The sequence below is a fragment of the Plectropomus leopardus genome, chromosome 5 (assembly GCF_008729295.1).
Source record: "Plectropomus leopardus isolate mb chromosome 5, YSFRI_Pleo_2.0, whole genome shotgun sequence".
Lineage (NCBI taxonomy): Eukaryota > Metazoa > Chordata > Actinopteri > Perciformes > Serranidae > Plectropomus > Plectropomus leopardus.
In genome coordinates this window covers 27,343,129-27,368,399 of record NC_056467.1, presented here as the reverse complement: position 1 = coordinate 27,368,399, position 25,271 = coordinate 27,343,129, and the positions used below count along the sequence as shown (strand labels likewise).

The 25,271-nt window shown below is 39.7% G+C and overlaps 2 protein-coding genes and 1 pseudogene across 2 annotated transcripts in view; all 3 read right to left on the bottom strand.

Annotated features, from left to right (window-relative positions):
- Positions 1-1,095: 1,095 nt before the first annotated feature.
- Positions 1,096-1,705, bottom strand: LOC121943477 (annotated as a pseudogene).
- Positions 1,706-5,597: 3,892 nt separating this feature from the next.
- Positions 5,598-10,427, bottom strand: mlnr (motilin receptor). The gene is made up of 3 exons (XM_042487167.1): positions 10,380-10,427; positions 9,071-9,912; positions 5,598-5,905 (listed from the first exon to the last, which is right to left on the bottom strand). The coding sequence occupies exons 2-3, from the start codon at positions 9,852-9,854 to the stop codon at positions 5,598-5,600; spliced, it is 1,092 nt and encodes a 363-aa protein (XP_042343101.1). The 5' UTR covers positions 9,855-9,912; positions 10,380-10,427.
- Positions 10,428-15,468: 5,041 nt separating this feature from the next.
- fndc3a (fibronectin type III domain containing 3A) overlaps positions 15,469-25,271 on the bottom strand; it is a 50,913-nt gene continuing 41,110 nt past the window's right edge. The window contains exons 21-26 of the mRNA XM_042486327.1: positions 25,099-25,248; positions 22,806-23,152; positions 20,833-21,045; positions 20,371-20,537; positions 19,140-19,264; positions 15,469-16,173 (exon numbers count right to left, since the gene is read on the bottom strand). Of these exons, the coding sequence (XP_042342261.1) occupies positions 15,850-16,173; positions 19,140-19,264; positions 20,371-20,537; positions 20,833-21,045; positions 22,806-23,152; positions 25,099-25,248 (1,326 nt within the window). The 3' untranslated portion in view covers positions 15,469-15,849. The remainder of the gene's footprint in view (positions 16,174-19,139; positions 19,265-20,370; positions 20,538-20,832; positions 21,046-22,805; positions 23,153-25,098; positions 25,249-25,271) is intronic.

Genomic DNA, 25,271 nt, shown 5'->3' with positions numbered 1-25,271 from the left:
AGCTTATTATCATTATTGCTGCCATTAAAGGCATTTGAAAGCGGTGTGGGAGTGTCTGATGGTTTGTAAGTGCCAAAGACACGTTTGTGTTTGTTTTCTCGCATGTCACTGTGACAACCAGAGTACAGGGTGAGAGTGAGGTGACAGTAGCACACTCTTGGCTCTTTGTGCCTGAGAGACATGATTGCCAATACAGAGAGACACTGACTAACAATTTAAGGCTTTTATGTTTGATACGTGACCTCAAACTTTTAAATAGGTGCTCGTCAAATTCCCTGGGCTACCCGTTACAACAGCAGAATGGCCACACGGTCAGCCAGGGGTAGGAAAAGCTTTAGGTTCGGAGAGGAGTAAAGAGAAAGAGATGGCAATGGAGGTCATTATATGGAGAAAGCAGAATAGCAACAACAGAAACCAGCAGAAAAGATCTGAGCCAAAGTGGCACTTAAAACCCACAGTATGATCCCATAGTGTCATTAACTACAAACAAAACATACTTACATGATTTTGATGTTGTTATTTGGTACATTATGCATGTTCCCAGAGGAAAGGAACATTTTAAATGAGATCTCTTCTTTGTCCAGCCTATTTCTCCTAGACATGATTGAGCTCAGTATAACATAAATGTGATTTGGACCATTCTCTCATACTTCTTAAATTTCGCTCCTGAGAAATAGCCCCTCTCTGGTCTCAGCCCGATGCAAATTTATGGTCTTAAAAACTCTTTTTCCTCTCTCACTGCAGTAATCTTTATTTTTCTGAAATAATCTGCTCTTTATAACAGTCAGACCGAAAGGAAAACTTGAATGGTTTATAAATGAGCCTGCACAATTTCAGAAATTTGTCTCAGTGATCAAATTCAAGTCTCAGCTCTTTGTCCTTTATCTGTTCTCAGAGTTGAGAAACCTCTGAGAAGCCTAAGATCACAACAAAAGAACTCCTGCTGATTTATTCTTTTGCTCCTCATTTTTCCTAAGAGGGTTTAGGAGAAACAGATCAGAATTTAGTAATCTCCAAATGAGAAGCTGAGTTATGGCTGATGAGACAAAGAAAATACTATTGTGAGCAGTAAAATTGTCTTCTGGGATATGATTTTCAGTTTACACAGTCTCTGTTCAGTCTTACTGGAGCTCCAGTGCAGGCTCCACTCCCTTGTTGAGTTGGCAAACTGAATAGAAAGACACAGTATCGCCTTCATTCTCCTCTGTGTATTCGCCATGTTTGGGTGCAGAGTTCAGCACTCGGGTCATGACGTTGGCGTGCAACTGATGACCCAAACCTCCCTTCTTCCAGGAGACAGAGGGAGCAAACACCTGGAGACAACGCTGGCAGCATTGAAAACATTTGCTGAGTGTCCAAACAAATGGATGATATAGGCCTTAATCACATTTCCTCTGCATCCAGAGTGTCGGTGCAGACAGGTGAAGGATGGATTTGCTGAAGGAAGGTCCTCAGCATTCTCATAAGGGCCCAGAGTGATGGTCATGATGTCCTCCAGCGTCACCCAGGAAGGAAAGTGCTGCTGGGTGGTGAATTCTCTTCAGGCCAGACACAGATTGTCAAAGCGCAGACTGACAGACACTAAAAGAACAGCCTGGTGTGGTCCCACCTCCTGTGTCTGAACAAAGCATGCTATTGCTGTCTCCAGGGAGCAACACCACTGAGACAGACAGACAGCTTTATGTTTGTTATCATAACAGGCCATGAAGAGAGCAACATGGCCTCAACAGAAATCAGCAGGAAAGACAGTGAACCCCTACAGACTTTCTAGAAAAGAGTTGTTTTGCAGATCCTCCTCCTAAATAACTATAAATAATTTTAGTGCAGCTTCCTGTGGCGACATGCATGGACCAGCAGGCACAGCGAACCAAACAGGAAGTGAATATATGTAGCTGAGAATTTGTGGAAATGGGCTGAAAATGTGACTTGATAACACATTTCTTACAGGGAGAGGTGAACTGCTTCAGACTGAAAGATGAATGTTTTTGTTGTTTGAAAGCAAAGTTTGACTAATTTGAATCCCAGGAAATGTTTGATATGGCTGTAATTCTTCTTTACACATGCACACATCAGCAGCAGTAGTCTCTGGCTCCTCCCTCTGGTGGAAAATACCATTACACTGAGATGATGGCCTGTGCAGCTGCGGAAAGCAATCATATCTCAGAAGAGATAAACTTAAATCGCAGTTTAATTTGGGGATGAATGTAAATGAAAAAAAAGCATTCTGCAAAGCAGCATGGCATTACAAGGTTATATTCACATAAGTCAATGTAGTTTTATCCAACTGAGTACAGTCCATAACTGCCTGTCTTGTCTGTGGTTTAGTATTCAAATATTTTTATATTTTTGAAGGCTTACATTTTTCTTAAATAATACCAAAACAATCATGAAACGCTTTTCAAATATTGAAATGAGGCAGACACAGCCATTTAGACAAAGTTTACTTCTGAATCGGTTTTGTGTGAATTACATACTATTATCTCAGTTGTTTAATAACAGGCCATGGGACTGAAACGAGAGCCTTGAGACAAGGGAAATACTGATAACCCAGGAACAAGCAGCAGCAAGAGGAAGATTATAGTACATGCCAGTTTTGAAATATTTTTTACTGAGGAATTTTAGACAATGTAAGTCTCTCAAGAAATATGTAATCACATTTTATCTATATTTAAAATTATTGTTATTAATGAAATAAATCAATGCCTATATATTACAAATCCAAAAGAGGTGTGTGCAGTATTTTAGAGCCTGGATCTTTTATATAGGGTCCATGACTCCAAGGGGGTCGTCAGAGTTACTGCATGGAGACTGCTAAATCATTGTTTGATAATTTAAGTTTTAATTTAGGTCTTTTTTTATTGCTTTTGTTTTTTTGTTTGTTTGTTTTGTTTTTTTTAAGTCTGTATCTAAAACACATACTCATTAACATGAATCCAACAAATAATTAGCAAAAATAAATCGGCCTGTTTATATGAAAAAAAAATCATTTACAGTCCAACCTTACACAACATTAATGATGGGTCTATGCTGTGCTCACACAACAAGCGACACAGCAACAGGCAATTCGTCATTTTCAGTGCAAACCGATAACATGAAGTGTAAAACTGTCCCCCGACAGTTGTCGCTGCAGACAGACCGGACATACTATAAGTCAAAGTTGAGCTGCTCTCATCTTTTTGCAGCACTCCAGTGACATGGAGAGGCATCAGCCAATCATACGTCTTCATATCCAACTTAGTTAGCTACCTTAGTTATGCGAGCATTATGTGCTCTGCGCTGCACATGGAGATGTAATAGGGTGCCAAAATGGGATGTTAAAATCAGGCTCAGACACTGATCAAAAGCAAAGACATTTTTGCTTAAGACGGCGTTCAGTTGAGATGCTTTGTGGCAATTTTCAGACACATGCAAGCCTGTGTTGACGTAACTACTTTTATGTTAACAAGCACTTGAGCAACAATTTTAGCGGCGAAAAAATGATAATGTAGCTGGTCATGCTGATGCATTGTTGCTTGTAAGTGTGAATACAGCTTCACTGCTACTCATGCATCTTTGTGCAATCATGTGAGCTAGCTACTGTTAAATCTCTGTGCAGCACTTATTCAAAACAGTGAGGTGAACTGGTAAGCCAACATTTTTGTTCTATTGAAACATATTGGCCATTTAGCTGTAATATTATTCCAAGTACATGGACATACATGTGAGCTACACAAGACTGTTTTGTAAATTTTTGGGCATGAGACTCTGACACAGCTAAGAAACTACAGTCAAAATTGCAGATGGAAAGGCTAATGCACCAAGACATGCTACAACTGATGCTGACTTAGCATCTACAGGCAAGCACAAACTAGAGATCTTAATAGCAATTCAATTTTATACGGTCTATGCTGTAGGGGATCCTCTTGTTGATCATTGAAGACCCCTGTGTTAGAGGTTTGCTGATGGAGAAAAAGTCTTGACCTGAAAAGTAGAGTCAACACAAACAAACTGTATATTTCTAATGTTGAATGATTTGAGGTGGTGTGAAGAAGGCCTGAGGGAGGTGTTGACAGCTCTGGACGGCCGCTCACAAACACTTTCCTCATTATCAGTAAGGAAAATAACCAACAGAGGAGTCGTGCTGCTTGCTGATCTTTCCACAGGTGATGGCAGGATGGTCTGTGGCATGTAAGCTTTTACCCACTGCTTCATTTCCTCTGGCAGAGATGAATGGCTCAGTGAAAAAAAGTGTCACGAGGATGAATCAGCCCAGAGCGACTTTGTCTCTTTGTGTTTCTGCAAACCAAGGCCCGATGATTCATAGGCAAAATCATGACAGTTAATTTAAAGAAAAAGATATAAAGACAAAACCTGGAAAACTCTTGAGTTTATTTTGGGATTAGACAGTGCTCAGGTTAAAAATACATAACTTTGATGTTACCTTTCTTACCAGAAGTGCATGAGGTACAAAATGTACAATGCCTGATCCAAAATGCAACATCAAAGAAGAATTGTACAATAGTGTCAAGATTATGCAAGTGGAAGCAGTAAAAGCAATAACCTCTGCTGCTGCTGACAACCTAATATCTTTTTTCCTCTTTGAAATGTACTGAGGGCAGCCATTACTTTGAATATGGTGATGCAGGGATGTTGGCTGCCAGCCTAAATCTAACTCAGAGCCCAGGTAATATAATAGCTGTGTCAGATTACATGATGGCCGGCACATATGCAGCCCCAAAACCTCAGGGCTCAGGTGGCCTCATGCAGACATCAGCTGTCCCATTTTCATAGTAATCTGCTTTTATGAAGTTTATGTTCCATCTATTTACAGAGATGCTACACAACCCTGCAAACAAACACACACACACACACACACACACACACACACACACCGGAATACCCAATTTCAGATCTGCACAGCTAATGAACCACAGCTAATAGGTTTACTTATTTTGTTTTTCTTGATTTATGAGAACAACAAACAAACCGCATGATAACAATTGTTCACCATACATTAAACAAATTCAATCTCACAACAGAATGGAGCTGAGACTACAATTACACATTATAAATGAACAGTAATTTCAAACGTAGCATAAATGTAAATTCAAATGTAGTAACATAATCCGTCATTAACAAAGAGGGATCACTTATTATTAATCAGTGCTGTGGATTGCTGGTAATTGTAAACTGAAACAGTGGTTGTGACACCAAGCAAGAAAAAAAAACGTGGCAACACACAATGTTGAGGTAAATAATTTTGCATGAGGTGTAACACTGAATCTAGAGCACGTAAATGGCAACTTTTTGCGCTTTGAATCCACTGAATTCCTGTTTTTGTGACAAAAAATGAAATGTGATGAGGTTGAAAATCATAACCATGTCTCTGTGAACAAAATGCCACTGAGGAGTAGTAAATCTGATCTTGCATTGAAGTGCAGCGAAGCCCTCAGCCCTGCTTTTCCCCTCAAAGATAAAACAGAGTAAACATTCCTCCTCCACACTTCTTCATCAAGTTTCCTCTTTAGCTGCAACTGTTATGATGCCTGCAAACTCTCTGTCTGTGGTGAAGTCAAACAAGCCTGCAAAAGCACTGCTCAAGTGTGTACCGAGGCTCCTCAGACCCCTGTCAAGCTTTCATTTAGGGTGGAGATGTGGTCGATGATGCAGAGCTGTCTCTGTCCGCGGTGGGCTTGTCTGGGTCGCTGGTGCAGCAAGAAGAGGCGTTTGGCTGCAGCTCTGTACTTCCGAGACATGAGGTTATAAACGACAGGGTTGATGGAGGCACTGAGGTAGCAGAGCACCATGGAGGCCATGTTGAAGTTCTGGCTCAGCATGGCCATGTCATAGTCGTCCACCTGGGCAAAGAGGTTCCTGCCGATGTGATAGGGCAGCCAGCAGATGATGAAGGCCAGCACCACCACCACTGAGGGAAAAATAAAGGTGTGGGGGCTGTGAGTTTAATTTAGAAAGGAATTTAAAGGTCCAGTGTGAAGAATTTAGGGAGATAAATGGGCAGAAATGGAGTGTAATATATATGAAGTATGTTTTCTTGAGTGTATCACCTGAAAATAAGAATTGTGTTTTTGTTACTTTGAACGAGTCGTATCTACATAGGGAGTAGATCCTGATCCACAGAGTTTTTCATATTGCACCGCCATGTTTCTACAGTAGGCGAGAATGAACAATGAACAAACTAACAATGAACAAACTAAATGATTGCTCTAGATAGGGTCATTCATGTTTTTGAGTCAACAGCCATAGTTGAAGACCCTTTGTGACAAGCAGAGCTGGATAAACACTATTTTTTTAAATGTTAAACTGCTTAATTCAGTGTTTTACCACTTTAAATTTACAGAGTCCGTTTGAAACCTCTGCAAATAATTCAGCTCCTGGTAAAAGCCTAAACGTCTGGATCTTAATCTATCAGAGAAAAAAATGTGAGCACAGATTAGCAGGTGCTGGACTAGCAGTCCATCTGCGACATGCCAAACAGTGTCTGGCAAACACTGATTTATAATATGAAACTGCTTTATTCAGAGTTTTTGTTGTTTTAATCCCTTTTGGAGAGAAAGAGACCTCAGCAGCTCTTAGTAAAAACCTCCTGAAGAATGAAAACTTAAGGATTCCTAACCAGGAATCAGAAGTTTCAGTTTATTGCAATCTATAATCCTGAATGCTACTATAGATGCCACTAAATCCCCCTAAATCTTACACACTGGACCTTAATCAATAGTTTTACATTTTGGAAAACACACTAATTCACCTTCTTTAACTGCTTTGTCCAAAGATTTAAATAATCCTTAATAAGACTGTATATGATACCATTAAGAAAAAAAAACATTCTTAGTTGTAAATTTAATAAGATTTTCATAAACACTATCACTAATCTCTTCATTAGGAATGTGGGGGGTGGTTTTATCGGATTTAATATACTGCATCTTTCTAGCAACAACACATCATGTTTCTTATAGAACTATTTTTTCAACAGAGCCCTATCCTCAAACAAAATACACATAAATTTCACATGTGAAATGACCAATATTATTCTAATTTAACGTGTGTACTCATATTGCAGCTTGTTTATAATAAGAGGGAGATTAAGAAAGTTGTTTTTTTAAGTAACTCGTGATCTATATGATCTATAGTAACCCTTGACATTTACTAATGACCAGCAGAAATTCAAATCAAAAGAACTTCTCTGAAAGCCCACACACGAGCACGCACAGGCTTGAACACGACCTCACTTGTTCCCTTTAGTAACAGTGAAGTCACTTTTTCACATTACATGTACGGGGGCTAATTAGGGCATATGCAGCAGAAGCATCACTGGGGAGAAAACAAGTCACAAATTCAAAGAAAAACAAAGACTTATTTAGTTTCGAAAAACATACATTTCAGTGCTGGGTGAGGTAATCACATAGTCACTGGTATTGATCAAGAAGCCGCTGCAGATAAAATTACCATCCATTTGTCCGATTGGGGGCCCTGCGATAGTCTGGCGACCTATCCAGGGTATACCCTGCCTTCCGCCCGATGACAGCCCCCCCCCCCGCGACCCTTACGAGGACAAGCGGTTACAGAAAATGACTGACTGACTGCCTGTCTGATTGGGGCAGTAATTTCAGTAAGGATAATAAATGTCACTTCAATAAGTAAGAGAGAGGTAAATTTGGCCCACGAACGCCTAATTAATTGTGAAAGCACAATAACAGCTAATAAACTGAGGATCTTTATTGTGGGTTCACAATGAGCGGAGCAAACAGATGCCACAGTTTTGTCCAGAACTGATCATGTCTTGCCATGTGAGAGCAGCGATCGTCAAATGACTCCTAAGATGTGTCACATCGGCAGATTAAAGGGGACTGTGGGAGCATGTAAATTTCCATTATGGTTGATTTATGGACGCCTCTGATGACAATCCAATTTGGGATTGAACAACTGTGGATACAAATGGCAGCAAGTCTGACAAGATGAGCTCTGTGCAGTGTGTGTTCAGCTAATGAACAGCATTGATATCCTAATGGCTGCATCATGATTAAATATTTGGGTAATGCAGATTGGCCTGACCACAGTCCTTCACTGTAAAACAGGGTTTCCTGCACAATATGCCAGAGCTGCGAATTAAGCCAATCAATATGTGCAGTGGCAGGACATGATTAGCTTCAGACAAAACAGAATAATTAACCAGCAACAACACACATGGCGCCCGCTATCTTAAGACTTGCAGGATAAAAACAACAAAATGTCCTGGAGCTCGAGCTGGGGCTATATTTAACAGAATAGGTGAAACTATTTAAGTTATTAAATGGAGTAGAAATCACAGTTGTTATATGGAAACAAAATTTTAATTTGCTATGGCAACACACACAACAGCACACACAACTGTTTTTTTGCTTAATGAAAGGAAGATTGCCTGTGGATTTTTGGTTTGAGCTTCTTTTTTTACTTCAAGGAGAGTTTTAAAAGCTGTCAATCCGAAGTTTAAATTGTCTTCTCTTTTTAGTTTTTTGCCAATGAAAAGTTGCCAAAGTAAAAATGCTTGTTTTTATAAAGCTGTTTTTATTTCAGAGGACGACAAACACATAAGGAAAATTCATTTAAAGCACCTGTTCTCACGGACTACATTGAAGCAGATGCACATTTCATTGGTTGGTGTCAAATCATGAATTCTCTACAGAATTATTAAAAGTGCTGTATTTTATTTTTTTATTTTTTTAGTTTAAGAAGACAAAATAATTAGACTATTTGAGGTTGTCAGGTAGAATCTGTCCCATTGTTGAAGGTGACTTATGGTGTATGGGTCTTGATTTTCTTTCTGAGATAACTGCAAGTGTTGGTTTTTAACTAACTGTAATTGACAGACCTCATATTTCTTTTGTTTATATATGTTTTGCGAAAGGGGCAGGAAAAATACGATTTTTCTTTCTCCCTGCTCCTTTTCGGTCATGGAAAGTGTATTAGACTTGTTTTGAGTGCAAATCTGATTGTTGTGCATTAACATGACTGAAACAAATAAAAAAATGAAATAAAAAAAAGCAAATAAAGGTTTTCAAAAGCACTGAAGAAACATATATCTGTCTACACTCACCCAAGATCTTGACTGTTTGCCTGTGTGACCTTTCACGGGCCAAAGCACAGGGGCCTTGCAGGTCATTCTTGCTATTCCACAACTTGCACCCAATGGAGCCGTAGAGGAAGATGAGGCAGAGCATAGGGAAGAAAAAGTATGTGGTGGACACCCAGAGCATGATATGCAGCTTCCCGGAGCTTATGGCATAGCTGGTGTGCTTGCACTGCCCTGTATTGTAGTCCGGGTGTGTGTCATTGTCATACTCCACTCCAACCAGGAAGAGTGTGGGAGCGGCGGAAACCAGAGCAAAACCCCAAAGGATGAGGATGATGTACTGCACCCTGCGTCTGGTCATCACCACCTTGCTTCTGAGTGGGAAGCTGATGGCCAGGTAGCGCTCGATGCTCAGGGCCGTGATGTGAAGGATGGTTGCTGAGGTGCAGCCCTCGAAGATGTAGTGATAGAAGTGGCACACCACCTCCCCAAACAGCCAGGGCACGTACTTCCACAGGCGGCAGAGGTCGAAGGGCAGGCAGAGGAAGATGATGAGGTCAGACACCGCCATGCTGGACAGGTAGAGGTTGGTGGTGGTCTTCATGTCCTTGAAGTGCTGGATGATGAGGATGGTCATGGTGTTGCCTGTCACGCCGATGATGAAGATAAGGATGCAGATGACAGTAACGGGGATGAGGATGGAGGTGGGGAACAGGGAGCCCTCATAGTGGTGGTCGTCTATGTTGTACTGGTCCATGGCCTCTGCTCCAGCAGCATGAAGGTCCACCTGGGGTCTGGTCCAGGGCATGCCAACCTCTGCTACGTGCTGACACAGCAAAAGTGTAAAATCAAGACTCAATAGGTAGCTGAGGAGATAAAAATAGACCATTAGAAGATGATACCTGTGTTTTTTCAGGTTTTATCTCAGGTAGTTGCAGATTATGTAGATTATTATGCAGAGATTTTTTTAAGTGTTTGTTTTAATTCCATGCAACTGTTGTTTTCTATTAATGTACATTATGAACACCTGTTACAATAAGTAATTCAGAACAGTGAACATAGTCTGCAATAACTTTTTCTCAGTTTCCTAAAAATTACAAGTTAATGTTATGATTTGTAGCAATAATGTAAACTCTGACATTGATAAATTCATACTTAATGACACAATCCAAATGTCTAATTGCCTGGAAAATGTGAAACACAACATGATTTCTGAAATTATTAGCTTCAAAATAAAGTAAAAGCTCCTTGTAAAAGGGCTAACACATGCAAAAGCAATGCTAACTTCAATACTAAAAGCAGATATAAAAGAAAGTTTTGCTGTTGACTTTACCTTAAAAACTGAGCTGGTTTTTCCAACCTTCAGTAACTTTTTCTCGGCCTTTGTGGTGTTACTGTGTATTGATGGAGAGCAGCAGCAACAGTGGTAGAGACTGGCAAAGTGGCAAAGCCGGTCCTAGATGCTCAGAAACAAGTCGAGCTCTGGTGAAAGACGAAGAAAGGAGCACCTCCTCCACAGTAACCCGAGGAGTCAGGGAGCAAAAGGGAGATTGTCTGTTGCTGCTGCTGCTGCTGCTGCTGCTGCTGCTGCGTGTCTAAGTAATCTTTGTAATCAAATGATGACGGGGCGGATGACGGTAAAAGGGCATAAGATGGAGGGGAATAAGATTTGGGGAACCCCCACCCCCCACCCCACCCCCACCACCACTGCTGCTCCTTCTGGGAGAATAAATGCAGATTGAGAATCATAGTAATATGAATTGAGCATAAATTCATGAAAAACATTTATGAAAAGAGGGATATACCTTTATTAATTAATGCATCAATCACTGAAATCCCAGTGTGTTTCCCAAGCTGCCTGGAATTCATCACTGAAAAATTAGTTCTGTGTTCGCTTAATTGTCCGCCAGCCCCATCTGTCTCTCCGCTTGGCTTCATCACTCACCACACCCACCAGCTCATCTCTTCCTCTTCACCCTCAAGTCACCCATCAGGCTTGTGATAATAAACCAAATTTCAACAATGCTGATTTAAGAGGAATGCTATTTTAAGAATTTACATAAAGTTTAGTCAGTAAGGGCAGAAAAAGGTCAAAAGCAAACACAAATCTGGCTAGATTTGTTGATTTGTGAAATGTATGAGCTCTTACACTTAATATCAGAAATCAACATTTAATTTAGAGTGACCTCCAACAAGTCATTTTACAGTGATTTTGACATTACATCCCACTAATGCATAACTTATTTATTTATTTTAAAGAATATTTTTGGGGAGCTTTTTGCCTTCATTAGACAGGAAAGCCTAAGCGTGAAAGATGGAGAGAGAAGGAACAACATGCAAGATGGGCAGAGGCAGGAACAGAATCCACTGCTGCGACGAGGCGCAGCCTCCACACATGGGGCACCCACTCCACCAACTGAGCCTTTGAGCACCTAATCCACAAATTAAGATGTTTTAAGTCAAAGTTTTTGAGTGCTGCAAGCCCTGCAGATCAACATGACAATCTTGCGTCTGTGTGACTTGATCTGTCCTTACTTTTTCAAAGAATTGCATCTCTCAACTAGTGCGTAAACTACAAGTAAAAGGTCTATGTTATGACCAAGGACAGAGATGTTTTTCCAGATCCTGATCTACAGGTTTTCCTATTTTGTGTCCAAAGAAGCATTAGTCATCAAAGCCTGGATGACCTGCTGGATCGCAAGCAGTGTGCTCTGTTGGTCAAGAGCCACAGTGTCTATTATATCTAAATGAACCTAACAGGAGTGTGTTTACACTGTGCTGATCCATGGCGGATGCACTGCTCGGACCTCAGAGGGTAAGCAGGAATGTGATGCCTCCTCTGTCATTGTTTACTCATGTCAAAGCAACACAACAGGGAAAGCTTGTTTGCTCTTTGTTCAAAGTAGGTTTCCAGTCTGTCACCCTCATTAATCACGGCTCTCCTGCTTACACCACTTAGGTGTGCTTGTACAGGAGCTCCTCTATCTTACTTCAGAAGCGCGTGTGTGCGCGTGTGCACACGCACACGCACACGCACACTACTGTGAGGTGTAGCAGCAGCACTGAACTCTGAAGTCGCAACAAAATGAAGGCCAGGTGGAAGAGATATCTGTAAATATTATTAGGATTAGAATTCTGATTCTTTGATTAGTATCTGATAATATTCTTCGAAATGCTTTTGTCTTGAGAGACAGAATGAAATAAGAGGAGGTAAACGGGTAGTCGACCCGCAAGAAAAGGATAGAAGCAATTTCCGTTGGTTTAGAAAGATGTAGTTGCAACTCTTTCTTCATCATCTTCTGTGAAAATACAATGGTGGTATTGCAGCAAAGTAGGTTTTCTTAATAAAACAAAACTACTGCTTTCATTTACTTTCAGTCTAAAGACGATGTATAGACAGTTAATCCTTGAGCTCATCTGATTTGTGCTGGTACACTTTTTTGTTTTAATGTCCCTTTGTTAAACTAAAATAAATTAATATAGATTAAATTTTATATATTCATAGATTAAATTTCTTTACCCACATCCCTATGTCTTCGTTGGATGAGGCTTATAATGAACAAAGCATGAGCTCATCATGGTGCGAAGTATCCTTGTTCATTTTTTTTTCTAAATCAAAACGTGTGTATTATTGCACTTACCACCTACCACCTGAGACCCTGTGATCCCTTCTTGTTTTTTGTTTTTTTTCCGACTTTGTAGAGACTTTCTACATTTCACCTGAGTAGGTTAGCAAGAAGCAGCTGAGGCAAGTACTGTTGCTATTAAAGCTGCAACTTGCTATTATTTTCATAATTTGATAATCTATTGTCCCCCCACATAACCATTTGTATATCAGTGAAAACAGAATCTATGAACAGACAATTCTTGATGAATTGGAGAAAAACAGTCGACATTTAGAAACAGCAAAACTATTTCAAGACATCTGTCTACAAACTCTCCCAGAACTGAGACAGAGTAATTAGAAAATTTTATCCAGTCGTTTGCTCAGTACTTCCCAAATACAGGCATTTTTGCTAAAAACCTTTTAAAAATTGAAAAGAAAGCGAAACTTATCTATGTACAAGTTGTGCGCTAGTTTGTAAACACATTTAATACAATTTTGCTGTTGTTAAACATAGTCACCAGTCACTTATATTCATCCAAAATGTTCCATTGTGGATTATTTGTTTACTGTGGAGGCATGCAGAAAAAAAGTAATCTTAACATATGCAATCCAACACAGGATAAGCGATTGATGAAAAAATGGTAATTGGGAAATTAAATACTCTTTTAAAGGCTATAAATAATCTAAAAATCAGGAAAAATGCCCATGACAGTTTCCCAGAGCCTGAGGCATGTTGTTGTTTTGTCTGACCAAGAGTCCAAAAACTAAAAAAAAAAAAAGTTAAATTTGCAATGATAAAAAAACAAGCACCAAATCCTCACATCTGGAATAAGTGAATGTTTAGTGTTTTTCTTGATTAATTACTTAATAACTACTTAAACATTAATGGACAATCCAAAGACAAGCATATGCCCAAACTGCAAACATGATTAAGAATTATAAATCTTTTATTGTGCATGGATCCTTTGTAGATATCATGGCTATACAGATACACTTTAGATACATATCTATGATTATACATTTTTCCCATAACGAACATTTTAAAGTGATATGTCTGGTAGTATGTATAGTATAACAAATTTTCATTTTGGAATGTACGGTGTATGAGGTAACTGCAAACATTAAAATTACATAAAAATGGTCTCTATTTTTGTGCATATTTTACTCATTTTTTGTAGCATTTTGTTAATCTCCCCAACCAAAGGTACTAAGCCCAGGGTGAAGAGGTGTTAAAATGGCACACGTTGCAATCGCTATCAAAAATAGGAATTTGAATTCTTCAAATGACAAAGAGAAGACATTTGCAGAATGTCTGAAAGACCAAATCATGTAATTATCCAAGACGTTTTGCAAGGTACCTGTATTTCATTTTTACGGTTGCAACAGCAGTTATCTGCCCAAAACCAAACAACACTAGATCCTACAGCCAGATTACCACTGAAAACTCAGCGTGAGAAATCTGTTACGAATACTTAACACACAGAGAAAAGGCAAATTTAGATACACAGAAAGTACATGAAATAACACATTTTGTATCTGCCATTTGCGTTCCATGATTCATGAGCACTCAGGATTTATTATTTTCTCTGGAGAGTATTAACTTATTTTACTTCAATATTATAAAAAATATACTTCACACATGTATGACCTGACATGTATGACAAGAAATCAAAACAAATCATAAGTAATACATAGAACTACTTACCATTTCTCTCCTGATTACATGTTTACTAACATCAAATAATGTTGCAAAAATAAAAGTAAATAAAACACATTTTAGAGTCTTCTAACACTAAAAGAAAAACATCAAAACTTAAGAGAAATTAAGAAAATTCTCCCGAGATTTTTTACTCCCCAATTAAGGCCTCTGAAACAACTGGTATATACTTTTTTCTTAGTTTTTTTCTTTTTGTTTTGCTGAGATAGATCAGCTGTTTCAGTGACACGTTATGCGGTTCTACAACTTTTAAAACACCCAAAACACAAGTAGGGTTGCACAATCTCAAAATGTGTTCTATAAAATGCATCACAAGACCAAGACGCAGTCAGTCAAGGTTCTCTTTCACTAAGGTGCAAAATCAATTACTGGGGAAAAACAAAACAAAACAAAATAAAACAAAACATACAGGTAAGCATACATTTTTTGTGCTGAACAACAATATTTCGGAGTAAAGCAGCAGTATAACTATATGATAGTAAAAATAATTAGAATTCACTGTTAGTTTGGTTTTTGTTTGTTTTCTAACTTTATGAGCTTTTTTTCAAACTTACAGGTCCATGTGTCATCACTGTACAAAAATATACTAACATTTCTCCAGTCATTTTTGCATCCTTAAACATTCTAAACATCAAAAAGATTGGAAAGTGCTAAATGAACGCTCTAAAGTGTGAACAAGATTTTCATTTCTGTTTCTTCTCTTACTAGACCCCTAAAACTCCAGCAGGGGGTTAAGTCCCTTCATCTCACCCTGAAGCCCTCCCAGCAGTGTACCTCTGTGGCACTTACTACATACAGTATACACATCTGGACACACACCCCACTGTGCAAACACTGGCCCACCGGGTCCCAGGATCAAATAATACATAGGCTAATGTAACACCTACATACTATTTTTGGAACACATCTATCAGAAACAGTTTCATACTAGACACATAAATGGAAATATAAATAATGACTATTTTATACACACACACACACACACACACACACACACACACACACACATATATATATATATATATATATATATATATATATATATATATATATATATATATATATATATATATATATATATATAGTAATCAACAAGTACATGAGTCAAAGCACCTCTTCGACCCTGACCCTCTTCCTAAAATAAACTATATCCCTGCTCTTTCCATCCATTTGCGCAGGGAAGCTGATCATGAAAAAGAAATCTGAACTGAACAACAGATACCAAAAAGTTGGGACAGGCTGACAAAGGCAGGAGAGTCAGGAAGGTATCACAGGTGCTTAATAAAGTATTACATTGTCAATTTCTTACCACCATTGGGCTGTCACTCACCAGCCCTCCCTCCTGCTGCACCCCAATGCAGCTAATGCGATTACTATGTTGACAGCGGAATATGATAAGTACAAAACAAAGAATACAAAACAACAGAGAGAGGGGGAAAGAATAAAGCTATAACCCTGCAGCTGGGTGGCACAAACTGCTTATTTAATGACAAAGTACTGGATGACAAAAGCGATGAGGATGGCAATGACGGCAAAAACCATGAGGAGGAGGAAAGCACACTGCTCGTCTGTCAAGCTCCGTCTGGCTCGGTTGGCCTCTGTGCCAGCCCTGGACCCCGAGCCGGCCGAGCCGCCGCCTACTGCCACGTCATTCCGCTGGGGAGAGAGGGTCACTGTGGGGCTGTAGGGGCCACTGAGTTCAGGGGCCTCCTGGCACTGCCTGATAGCACACACCCGGAAACGGTAGTCGCTATTGGGCTGCAGATTGTGGACATGGAAGGATGTGGCAGAGCCTTTGTAGGCCTGCAAACATTAGGAGGGAGGAGAAGAAGTGTGATACAACACTAAATATTAAAACAAAACTGAATGAAAATCTATGAGATATGGGGTTTTTGTCCCCTAATGCAATAATAATAATAATAATAATTTGCCTTTTTCATCTTTCATCATGTTTATGATAAAATATAGGAGCAAATACTGTCATTCAGCCAGCCCTAGATTGACAATCGTTTGGCTTATTGCCTTGCTATATTTGCAGTTTTTCAGCTCTGTGTCTCTAGAATGCTTGCTGCTTACAGTCTGACACCTTGTTGCTACCTTTTTGTAAAGCCCTGACCTCACCTGAGCGGTGTGGAGGTATGAGCCCATAAACACCCCAAACACAGAAAATAATAAGAAAATAAGAAAATACGGGCAGAGGGCAGAATCTCTGCAGAACTGTTAACTTTTAATTCTGTATGTATCACTCCGCTTCACAGCCATTCAAAATCCGTTAATTAGTGTAAAAGTGAAAGTGGGATACGTTTTAAAAGTGAGATGTTTATAGTATGGTATAAGCACAGGTTCAAACAGCTAGTTGGTGCTGTTCACGTAGCTGTCAATTGGTCAGGTTGAGTAAGGAGAGAAGAAGAGAGGAGAGAGAGGAGGGGGGGGGACCATGCATCTATTTTTTTGAGCTTGTTGTTGAGCTTGTTTGAGCTGACTGTACATGCATTGGAATTACTAAAAGGTATGAGGGAGCCCGGAAGGGGGCAGCTGTGATGGACGGGTCTTGGTAAACAGCTGTTTACTGGGGGTAAACCAGCTGTCACAGATGTTACAAGGATGTGCAGTGAGACAGGGACACACTCGTCTGACACTGACCACAGCCTGAGAGACACCGACACACACACGCTGTCTGATACGGGACTCGAGATGACGGAGATCACGGCGGTGAGCGGACACACATTGCAGCGATGAACTGTCTGATCAACCACAGTGAAGATAGTTTTATGTTGGATAGTCGACAGACATTCGCTCCTATGCTACATATAAAAAATTAATAAAAATTATTTGGAGATTTAAAATGTAAAAACAAGAGGTGTATCTCATGCAGCCAGTGGAGTACTATCATCCCACACTGATTTTGCGTCCATTGGTCACATGACCTAGGAGCTATTGAGCTAAAATGCTAATATTTACATATGAAAAATGAATAAAAATTATTTGGAGATTTAAAATGTAAAAATAAGAGGTGTATCTCATGCAGCCAGTGGAGTACTATCATCCCACACTGATTTTGAGTTCATTGGTCACATGACCTGGGAGCTATTGAGCTAAAATGCTAATATTTACATATAAAAAATTTATAAAAATTGTAAATAGGTGTAAAATGTAAACTATTAAAATGTATACTATTAACAAATAAAAGACGATTGTAGAACTGTTTTATAAAAGCAATATCACACTCGAAGTCGTGTATTGTACTGTATATCATCACGACAGAGATTATTTTCGACCGAATCACAGCTGTGATGATATACGAGCACATCACTCCCTCTCGTGTGATATTGCTTAAGTAGATATATCAATGAAAATCAGGCAGCGTCCCAATCACCCTCTGCTATCAACCACACCAAAGACTATCAATGTCAGCACCCAAATCCAATGACCCAACTCTTACTATAACCATAACCATTAAACTAATAAACAATAATATCCCAAAACTAACAAAAAAAACATGTAACAATACCAAAATATAAACCATCCGAAATCTTGTTAATCTTACAAAATTCTCTCCTTTCTAAATGAATTCATGGCTCCTACACATATTTGTGTAAAAATCATGCATAATATATTTTTTAAGCATATAAGCCTGAACCTGGTGACCGAGATGAGGTTGGTTTACTGAACTTTCTTGAAATAGTTCTAGATGTTTTTTTTCTGACAAAATCCTTCCCATCATGCTGCTTTCAAATTAAAAGCATGATAGGAAAGACATTTACGCATCCGTCTTTCAGTTTTGTTTTTTTTTTTTCAATTTAGTGAGCGATGTTGTTAGTTGCCTTGAATGAAAGGGGAGACCTTAGCTGTTTGCCCATCTGACACTTGCCCTAGATTTTAGACAGCCTTGTGAACCGGATCCGTTGTGCTAGACCAAGTGCTAGGCAAGGCAAGGCAAGGCAAGGCAAGGCAAGGCAAGGCAAGGCATCCCAGTGCCTCCTTGCTATTTTAACAGAGGGTTGACTAAGTTAACAACAAGCTGAGAACATGTCCAGTAATAAAAAGCACAATACCATAATATGGTGCAACAGTCTTTCTGGAGATCTGCTCTCTTTTCGTTAGGAAGAATTGCCAAAAAAAGAAGCTATTTGGACACAAGCCATCACTTTTCATTTAGATTGTGACAGCAAAGCTATAAACACATTCAACATATTCCCAGTTTGTATTGGTTATAAATTGGAAATGTAATAAAACTGCAATACTGGAGGAACAGTTTTCGTACTGGGTTTCAGATATACTGGCTAAAAGCAGCATAAAAAATTCTCCATTATACACCAGACGAACTAAACTAGCCCGGTTGGTGCACAAACTGATGCAAACTGCCAGTGAGACTGACAATAAGGGTGGAAACAAAGTCATGCAGGATGGCAACCACATATTTCAACCCAATGATTCAATTGCCATGTATGACGAGGTAAGATTAGCATAAACCTGCAGTGGCCATTACTCCAAATTAACATGGCTGGAGGCCACTGAGAGGGATGAATGTGCTGGCAGGTGTGAGACACCCGGGATACCTCATGGATCAATGACCTTTGCATAATGGGCAATTTAAAGCCAGCGGTGACTAATACAGCACATCGCCACAGTGAGAATATTAAGGCCCTGAACCCATATGTATCCCAATCAGCATAAAAAAGCCACTGTGATGAATGACAGGTCAGCCGCAGGTAAGGACACAAAATATGAAAAGAGAGAACCAAACCCTAACACAATAACATCAGTACCTGTTTAAACTCGGAGTTCCCCATCATGCACTGCAAGGTATAGATGATCGGGTCCCCCTTCATGGGCGGCAGGGCTTCCCATGTGACTTCACAGGAGATGTCATCCAGACGCTCCACTTTAGGAACTGGAAGGACGAAAAAGAGAGTGCAGATGTAACGTAAAGCACATTGAAGGTGGGCGATACGAAGGGCAGTACCACACTTCTGCCAATGAGATGTGTGAACAACTACCTTTGGAAAAAATACCCATAACGCTATTTGGTTTGAACAGTGTAATCTTCAAAACCTCAGGGTTAGAACCGAGAACAAACCACATTTTTCAAAGGTGGTTAAAGCTTCCGATTCTTTAATACTAATACCAAAAAGGCAAAATTGAAGACAAAAAAGACCAAACCTCCAAAATAGTGTTCATATGTGCTGTGAATTTTTTGTTTGAATTGGAGTTTTGTGGGACTTTTTTTTAAGTGGGTCTGCTACAGAAACCATTTGCTTTAATAGAACAGAGCTTGCTTTAAAATGTGCACTGGCTCAGCTGATAAATTAAGAGTAAATTCTTGACAACTACATGTAACTTTTCCCCATTAGCGAAGTCCTGTAACTATGAGTCATGCTTTTCTTTAGGCAGGTGGCATTTCAAGCAAAAACAAGCAGTTGTTTTGAACTGATAAAGTGCCCTGGTAATCATGACAAAACGCAGTGGCAGGGCGGATTTATATCCTTTTAGGCATTGTGATAATGGGCTTTAAATGTAATTGCTGAAAAAGTTAGTCTGCATTCAAACAGTTAATAGTTGAGAGACTGCTTGAATCAAAAGAGGTGTCACACTGAGAATAAAACCCACGCCCTTATTACTGACTTCAACGTGTAGGATCAAAAGAGCCTTTACAGAGGCTGGTTGAGACCAGACCACACTGCTGAACAATCCGACTCCTGATGACAGCCGACAAGTGAATCTCAGGCTGCTGGGTCTTAATCAAATGCACGTTAAACTTGGGTCAACTGAGGTTGAAAGCTGAGCACACTGGCTGTCTGTAAGTCAGCAGTGAGTGATTGTAAAGATACTAAGAGCTGATCTACATTGGGTAGAGAGATAGAGAAATATTGAAAGAGAGATATAGAGTGAGAAAGACACAAAGACAAAGAGACAGAAAGAAAGACCAAAAGAAAGACTGAAAGACAGAAAAAAAAAGAAAGAAAGAAAGAAAGAAAAGAAAAAGGGCTGCTACTGTACCTTTCACTGGGGCTGGAGGAGAGCGTGGAGTGGTGAATGTGTAAACATTGGAGAAGGGCCCTTCGCCCGCCTCATTAAAGGCCTGGATGCGGAACGTATAAGAGGTAGACTCATTAAGCCTCTGGACTTTATGTGTGTGGCATGGTCCTTTATACAAGGATATAAATCTGCCATGACAGGAACATGAAAAAGAGAGAGAAAGAGAAAGAATTTAATGAGCAAAAGATGACAAAAAGCAACCAAGACAAGTAACTCCTCTGTCGGGAAATATACAGTGGCATAAAGCACATCATCAGTTCCTGTCTACGTATACTGTGAAGAGACTCCGTCTGGCGCATTACTGCCTCTGTGCCGCCCTCTTCGATACAGTTATCTGCACTTTTTGCTCAAATACAGTCTCCCCTCTTATCTGTTTATCTCACCTCAGGTCACTTCCCCTCATCTGACTAATGGGCCACTGACCTGCCGCTCTTGTCCCCCATCTGCAGTTGATACTGGAGGGCGTCTGAGGTGACGGCTTTGGCTGAGCCATCGCCCCACTTGAGCCTGAGGGTCTGGTGGCTGAAGGCGGTGCACTCCAGGCGGGGTGGTTGTGGAGGCAGGGGTTTTGTCTTCAGCTTAAAGGTGTGACTAAAGGGGCCTGCTCCCAGGCTGTTCAGGGCTTGGATTCGGATCCTGGGTAAGAAGGAGAGATTTAGACATCAGAGAGCTGTGAGGAGTGAGCTGATTTGAGCAGAAAAATTGCAGAGAATGGGGCTGGGAAAATCAAACAATCTTGATAGGGGGTGGCAATAGAATTTATCTTGATAATCATGATAAGCTTTGGACATTTTTATTCAATATGGATAGCTCTGACAGCCTATCACAGAGCACAAATAAACACGACAAAAGCCAGTCAGTGTGCTGCATCTCTTCTCTGTGTAATCGCCTGTTTGTAGGGGGGCAGAATTATGCTCCACACACACAGTGGAGAGCAGTGTTACTTCTACGCAAAGTACACAGCTGTGGGAATAAAACAGACTAAAAGGATAGAATATTTTTTACTGGAGTTAACAACACCAGTGCTCATAATCCATAAGTGCAACAAAACAGAGACAGGACATGATTATCAGGCATTATACAAACGTGCAGAAATGTGACATCTCTGGCTACTCTGCCTGCAGTAACCTCCTGCCTCCTCTTAATCTACATCTAAATTTACATTATCTTCAATTGCTGAGGAAACTGTAAACAAAAAAGCTAACACAACATCAAGTATATGCAAGAGGTTTCCTTTGATATCAAAAAAGCTACAAAGCCCAGCCTAAGACAGCCTGCAAAATGTGTCGTTGGTCAGTGCCAACAAGATGGGAAACACAACAAATCTTCTTCTTTGCCTGAAAGGTTAACCTCCCAGCAGCCATACTATTATTTTACTAAGTTACAGGGCAAAGCATGTTTGCTTAGTCAAGTGTTTGCGATGATAAAGCTCATTATTCAATTTATTCTTTTATCACAATATATAATATTAACCTAGCCATGTTTGCATAGTCAAATGTTTATGTTTTTCGGTTTTATATGTAAGTTAACTGTACTCTTAACGAATAAACCCACTGGTTTCCTTATGTCATTATCAGGATACTCAATTACATTTTGTCATAAATTTCAACATTGATGAATATGGAAAAAAATATTGTGATCGAATTTTTTTGCCATATCACCCAGCCTTTGCATCAATGCTCATAGATGTATTAACAGTATTTTATTTATTCTGCAAATGTTGACATTCAGCCTCTGTTAATAATTGGACTGTGACAAATTTTATGTTCAAAACACACTAAAAGTATTCACTAAGCTAAAAGCTGAAAGTGAATACTTTAATACAGCCTAAGTCTTTGTTTCATTACAAGTGTATAAAGCCACCGCAATAAATCATATGTCATTGTCCTTCAGCTTCATGGCTAACCTGTTTAACTGCCACAGTTCTGTGTTGGCTTACAATATAAACCACATCAAATTAAAGTAATATAAATTACATCCCTGTGTGGATTATTGATAAGACTCTTAAAATATTAATCGATGAGGGATTTTATATTTAATTTAACTCTCCATAAATTGAGTACTAGTACAAGATGAGCCATAGCTGGTTTGTGAAAAAAAATTTTTGGTGTCAGGTCTGGACAACTGTGTCCTAAACAGCTGTCAGCCCTCACAAGAATAACCTGGATTTGCAGATTTAACTAACTAGATTACTAGAGTTGTCCCCTTTTGGCATCCTTTGGTACAAAGCACAACAGACAGAGTTAATGAGCGAATGTGGTGTGTGTTTAACTGATTTGTATTGCATTCTGAGATCTAAAACTTTCACAACTGTCAGCTATTGTTGACATCTGATATGTACAAAGTTGTGTAGTGCAAACATAATTCATCAGTGTGAGGTAGCAGGAAGCACCAACCTGTAGCTGGTGTCAGGCTGCAGATGCTGGATGATGTGTCTGGTGACAGAACCAACAACGATCGGCTGGCGCTCTCCAAGATCAATCAGGTAGGATGTTATCTCAGAGCCGTGATCACATGGGGGATCCCAGCTAATGCCCAGGCAGGTGGATGGAGAGTAGAGTGGTGGTGCCCGGGAATCACCATCCTCTTCTTCCTCGTCTTCATCTGCGTCGACTGGAGTCTCGTACCTTTGCAGCTCGGACTCTTTCAGCGAGTAGATGTTGCTGACGGCTGCAGGCACAGAACAGGGCGTCTGGCACAACACTGCCTCGCTGAACGGCCCCACACCAGCCACATTTACAGCCTGCACAACAAACAAAAGAGTCAGCTTATCAAGTCAATGTCAACACTCACTTGTTATATGAAAGGACATGTGTAATGTCCATGTTTCACCACAAGGTGGCATTCCAATGTAAACATAACTGGTGGCTTCAACAAGTCTTACTAAGTATATTGTTTTCATTCTCTAGCAAAGTCATAAAGTGGAAAAAACACATATTTGAAAAACTAGAACCATATGGGTTAGGTTTTTAATGAACTGTTATATAGAAATGTGGTTTTATAGCCTGACCAGAGTGTAATATTTAGGGATGTACTGGGCATGAATATTGCCAGCACTGTGGACCAACAGTGGCAGTGGAGAAAATAAACACACTGCATGTGTAAGAACCCATAAGGAACACATGTCCCTACATTCATCCTCTGTTGTATCACCAAAGAGGTCACAGCATAAACATGTATTCACTGAAACAGCACAGTAGAGACATGCTCTAACTCGGTGTCCACTCATCATGAAGTAACTAGTGACCTAACTGTAATTAAGATATAAACATGGTATAATGTAGCTCTTGGCAAGTATTAGTTAGCCAATTATTACAGGCAAGCACACAACATCAAACCTTAGCCCACCAGCGAGTCCTAAAAAGTAATCATCTTATTCTCTGCAGTTGCATGATAAATTAAAATCGACACCACTTTGCGCTAATGTAAGAAGAACATTGCATTACAAATCAATTTCACAAATGTTCTCCAAATCATAGGCAGCCAACTAAACCCACAATGGAGGAATCTTCAAAACCCGAAAACCTGGAGACTCAGAACTTCCCTTTTTGCTACCATAGTTTTAAAAATTGTTTTCATTCTTTGTAATTATCAACCAAAACAAACACCCAACCTTTTGGCATGGCTGCATGATATGCAAAAATTCCTTCTGCAATTACTTTGACAGATATTGCAACTGAGATATGAGTCACAATTTAAATGGTAATGAGAATTTTTGCTTTTCATTTTCACTAGAAAAATATAAAAATGATGATGATTTGATTTTTGCTGGGGTCAGTACCACACACGGATATTCTCTTACCTCTGGAATATAATTTTTAGGCCAAGGCATTCCTTAATAATGGTATGTTGTGATTTATTTATCTTTATCAGAAAAATTGCAGCTTTGCACTGATGTGAGAAGAACACTGTATTAAAAATCAAGTTCATAAATGTTCTCCAAATCTTCGTCAACCATCTATACCCACAATGGAGGAATCTTCAAAACCTGAAAACCTCAAAAAAGACTCAGAACTTGTCTCTTTCTCACCACAGATATTTATTATTTTATTCTTTTTAATTATCAACCAAAACACATACCTAACCGGAGATCCTGAGATTTGGATATTGCCCTTGTCCATAATGCGATTTTGATAATATTTCAATTAACTGTGCAGCTCTACCTCTTAGCATGATGTTCTATACCTTGGTTGCCACGTTTCTGAAGGATAACAATCACAATTTCAAGCAGTGAGATGAGACATATGAATTCCGAAGTATTTTCATTTAGAACCGAGGCAAGACTGCTCCAGATCTCATCGTTCCAGATATTTTCAACTAAGCACACCAGCCTTGGTGGGGTTGGACCAAACATGAAACCAAGACAGTGTTAGAATCACACTTCATCCATTGAGCCACAAACAGAGAGAGAAATGGTAGAAGAGTGTAAGGTGTGTTGCCTTTCCCACCTTAAGTTCACATAAAAGCCAATTAAGTGATCAAATATTAAGGAAAACAAAGTGCAAAGGCAGTGAATAACTTTAAACTGAAAATTCATTGTTCTATCACTGATCTTTGCTGTCCTTGAGGGAAAACTCTAGTTCCCATGTTTGTCAGGTGAGATCTGATTCTTTTTTAAGTTAGTTGTTTTAACAGCGGGAGTGAAACTTAGCTCAGACTTTATATAATAAAGTGTTTTTTGGAGCTCACCTGTACCCGGCAGAAATAGCTGGTTGCAGGAAGCAGCCCCTTCATTTCATGGCTGAACCCTGCTCCACTGTAACACACCTGCATAGTGCCCTCAGCAGCTCCCCACTCAAGACGAAACTCTGTCACCGGAGCACCGTTGCAAGATGGGGCCTGGAAGACAAACATCAATGAGA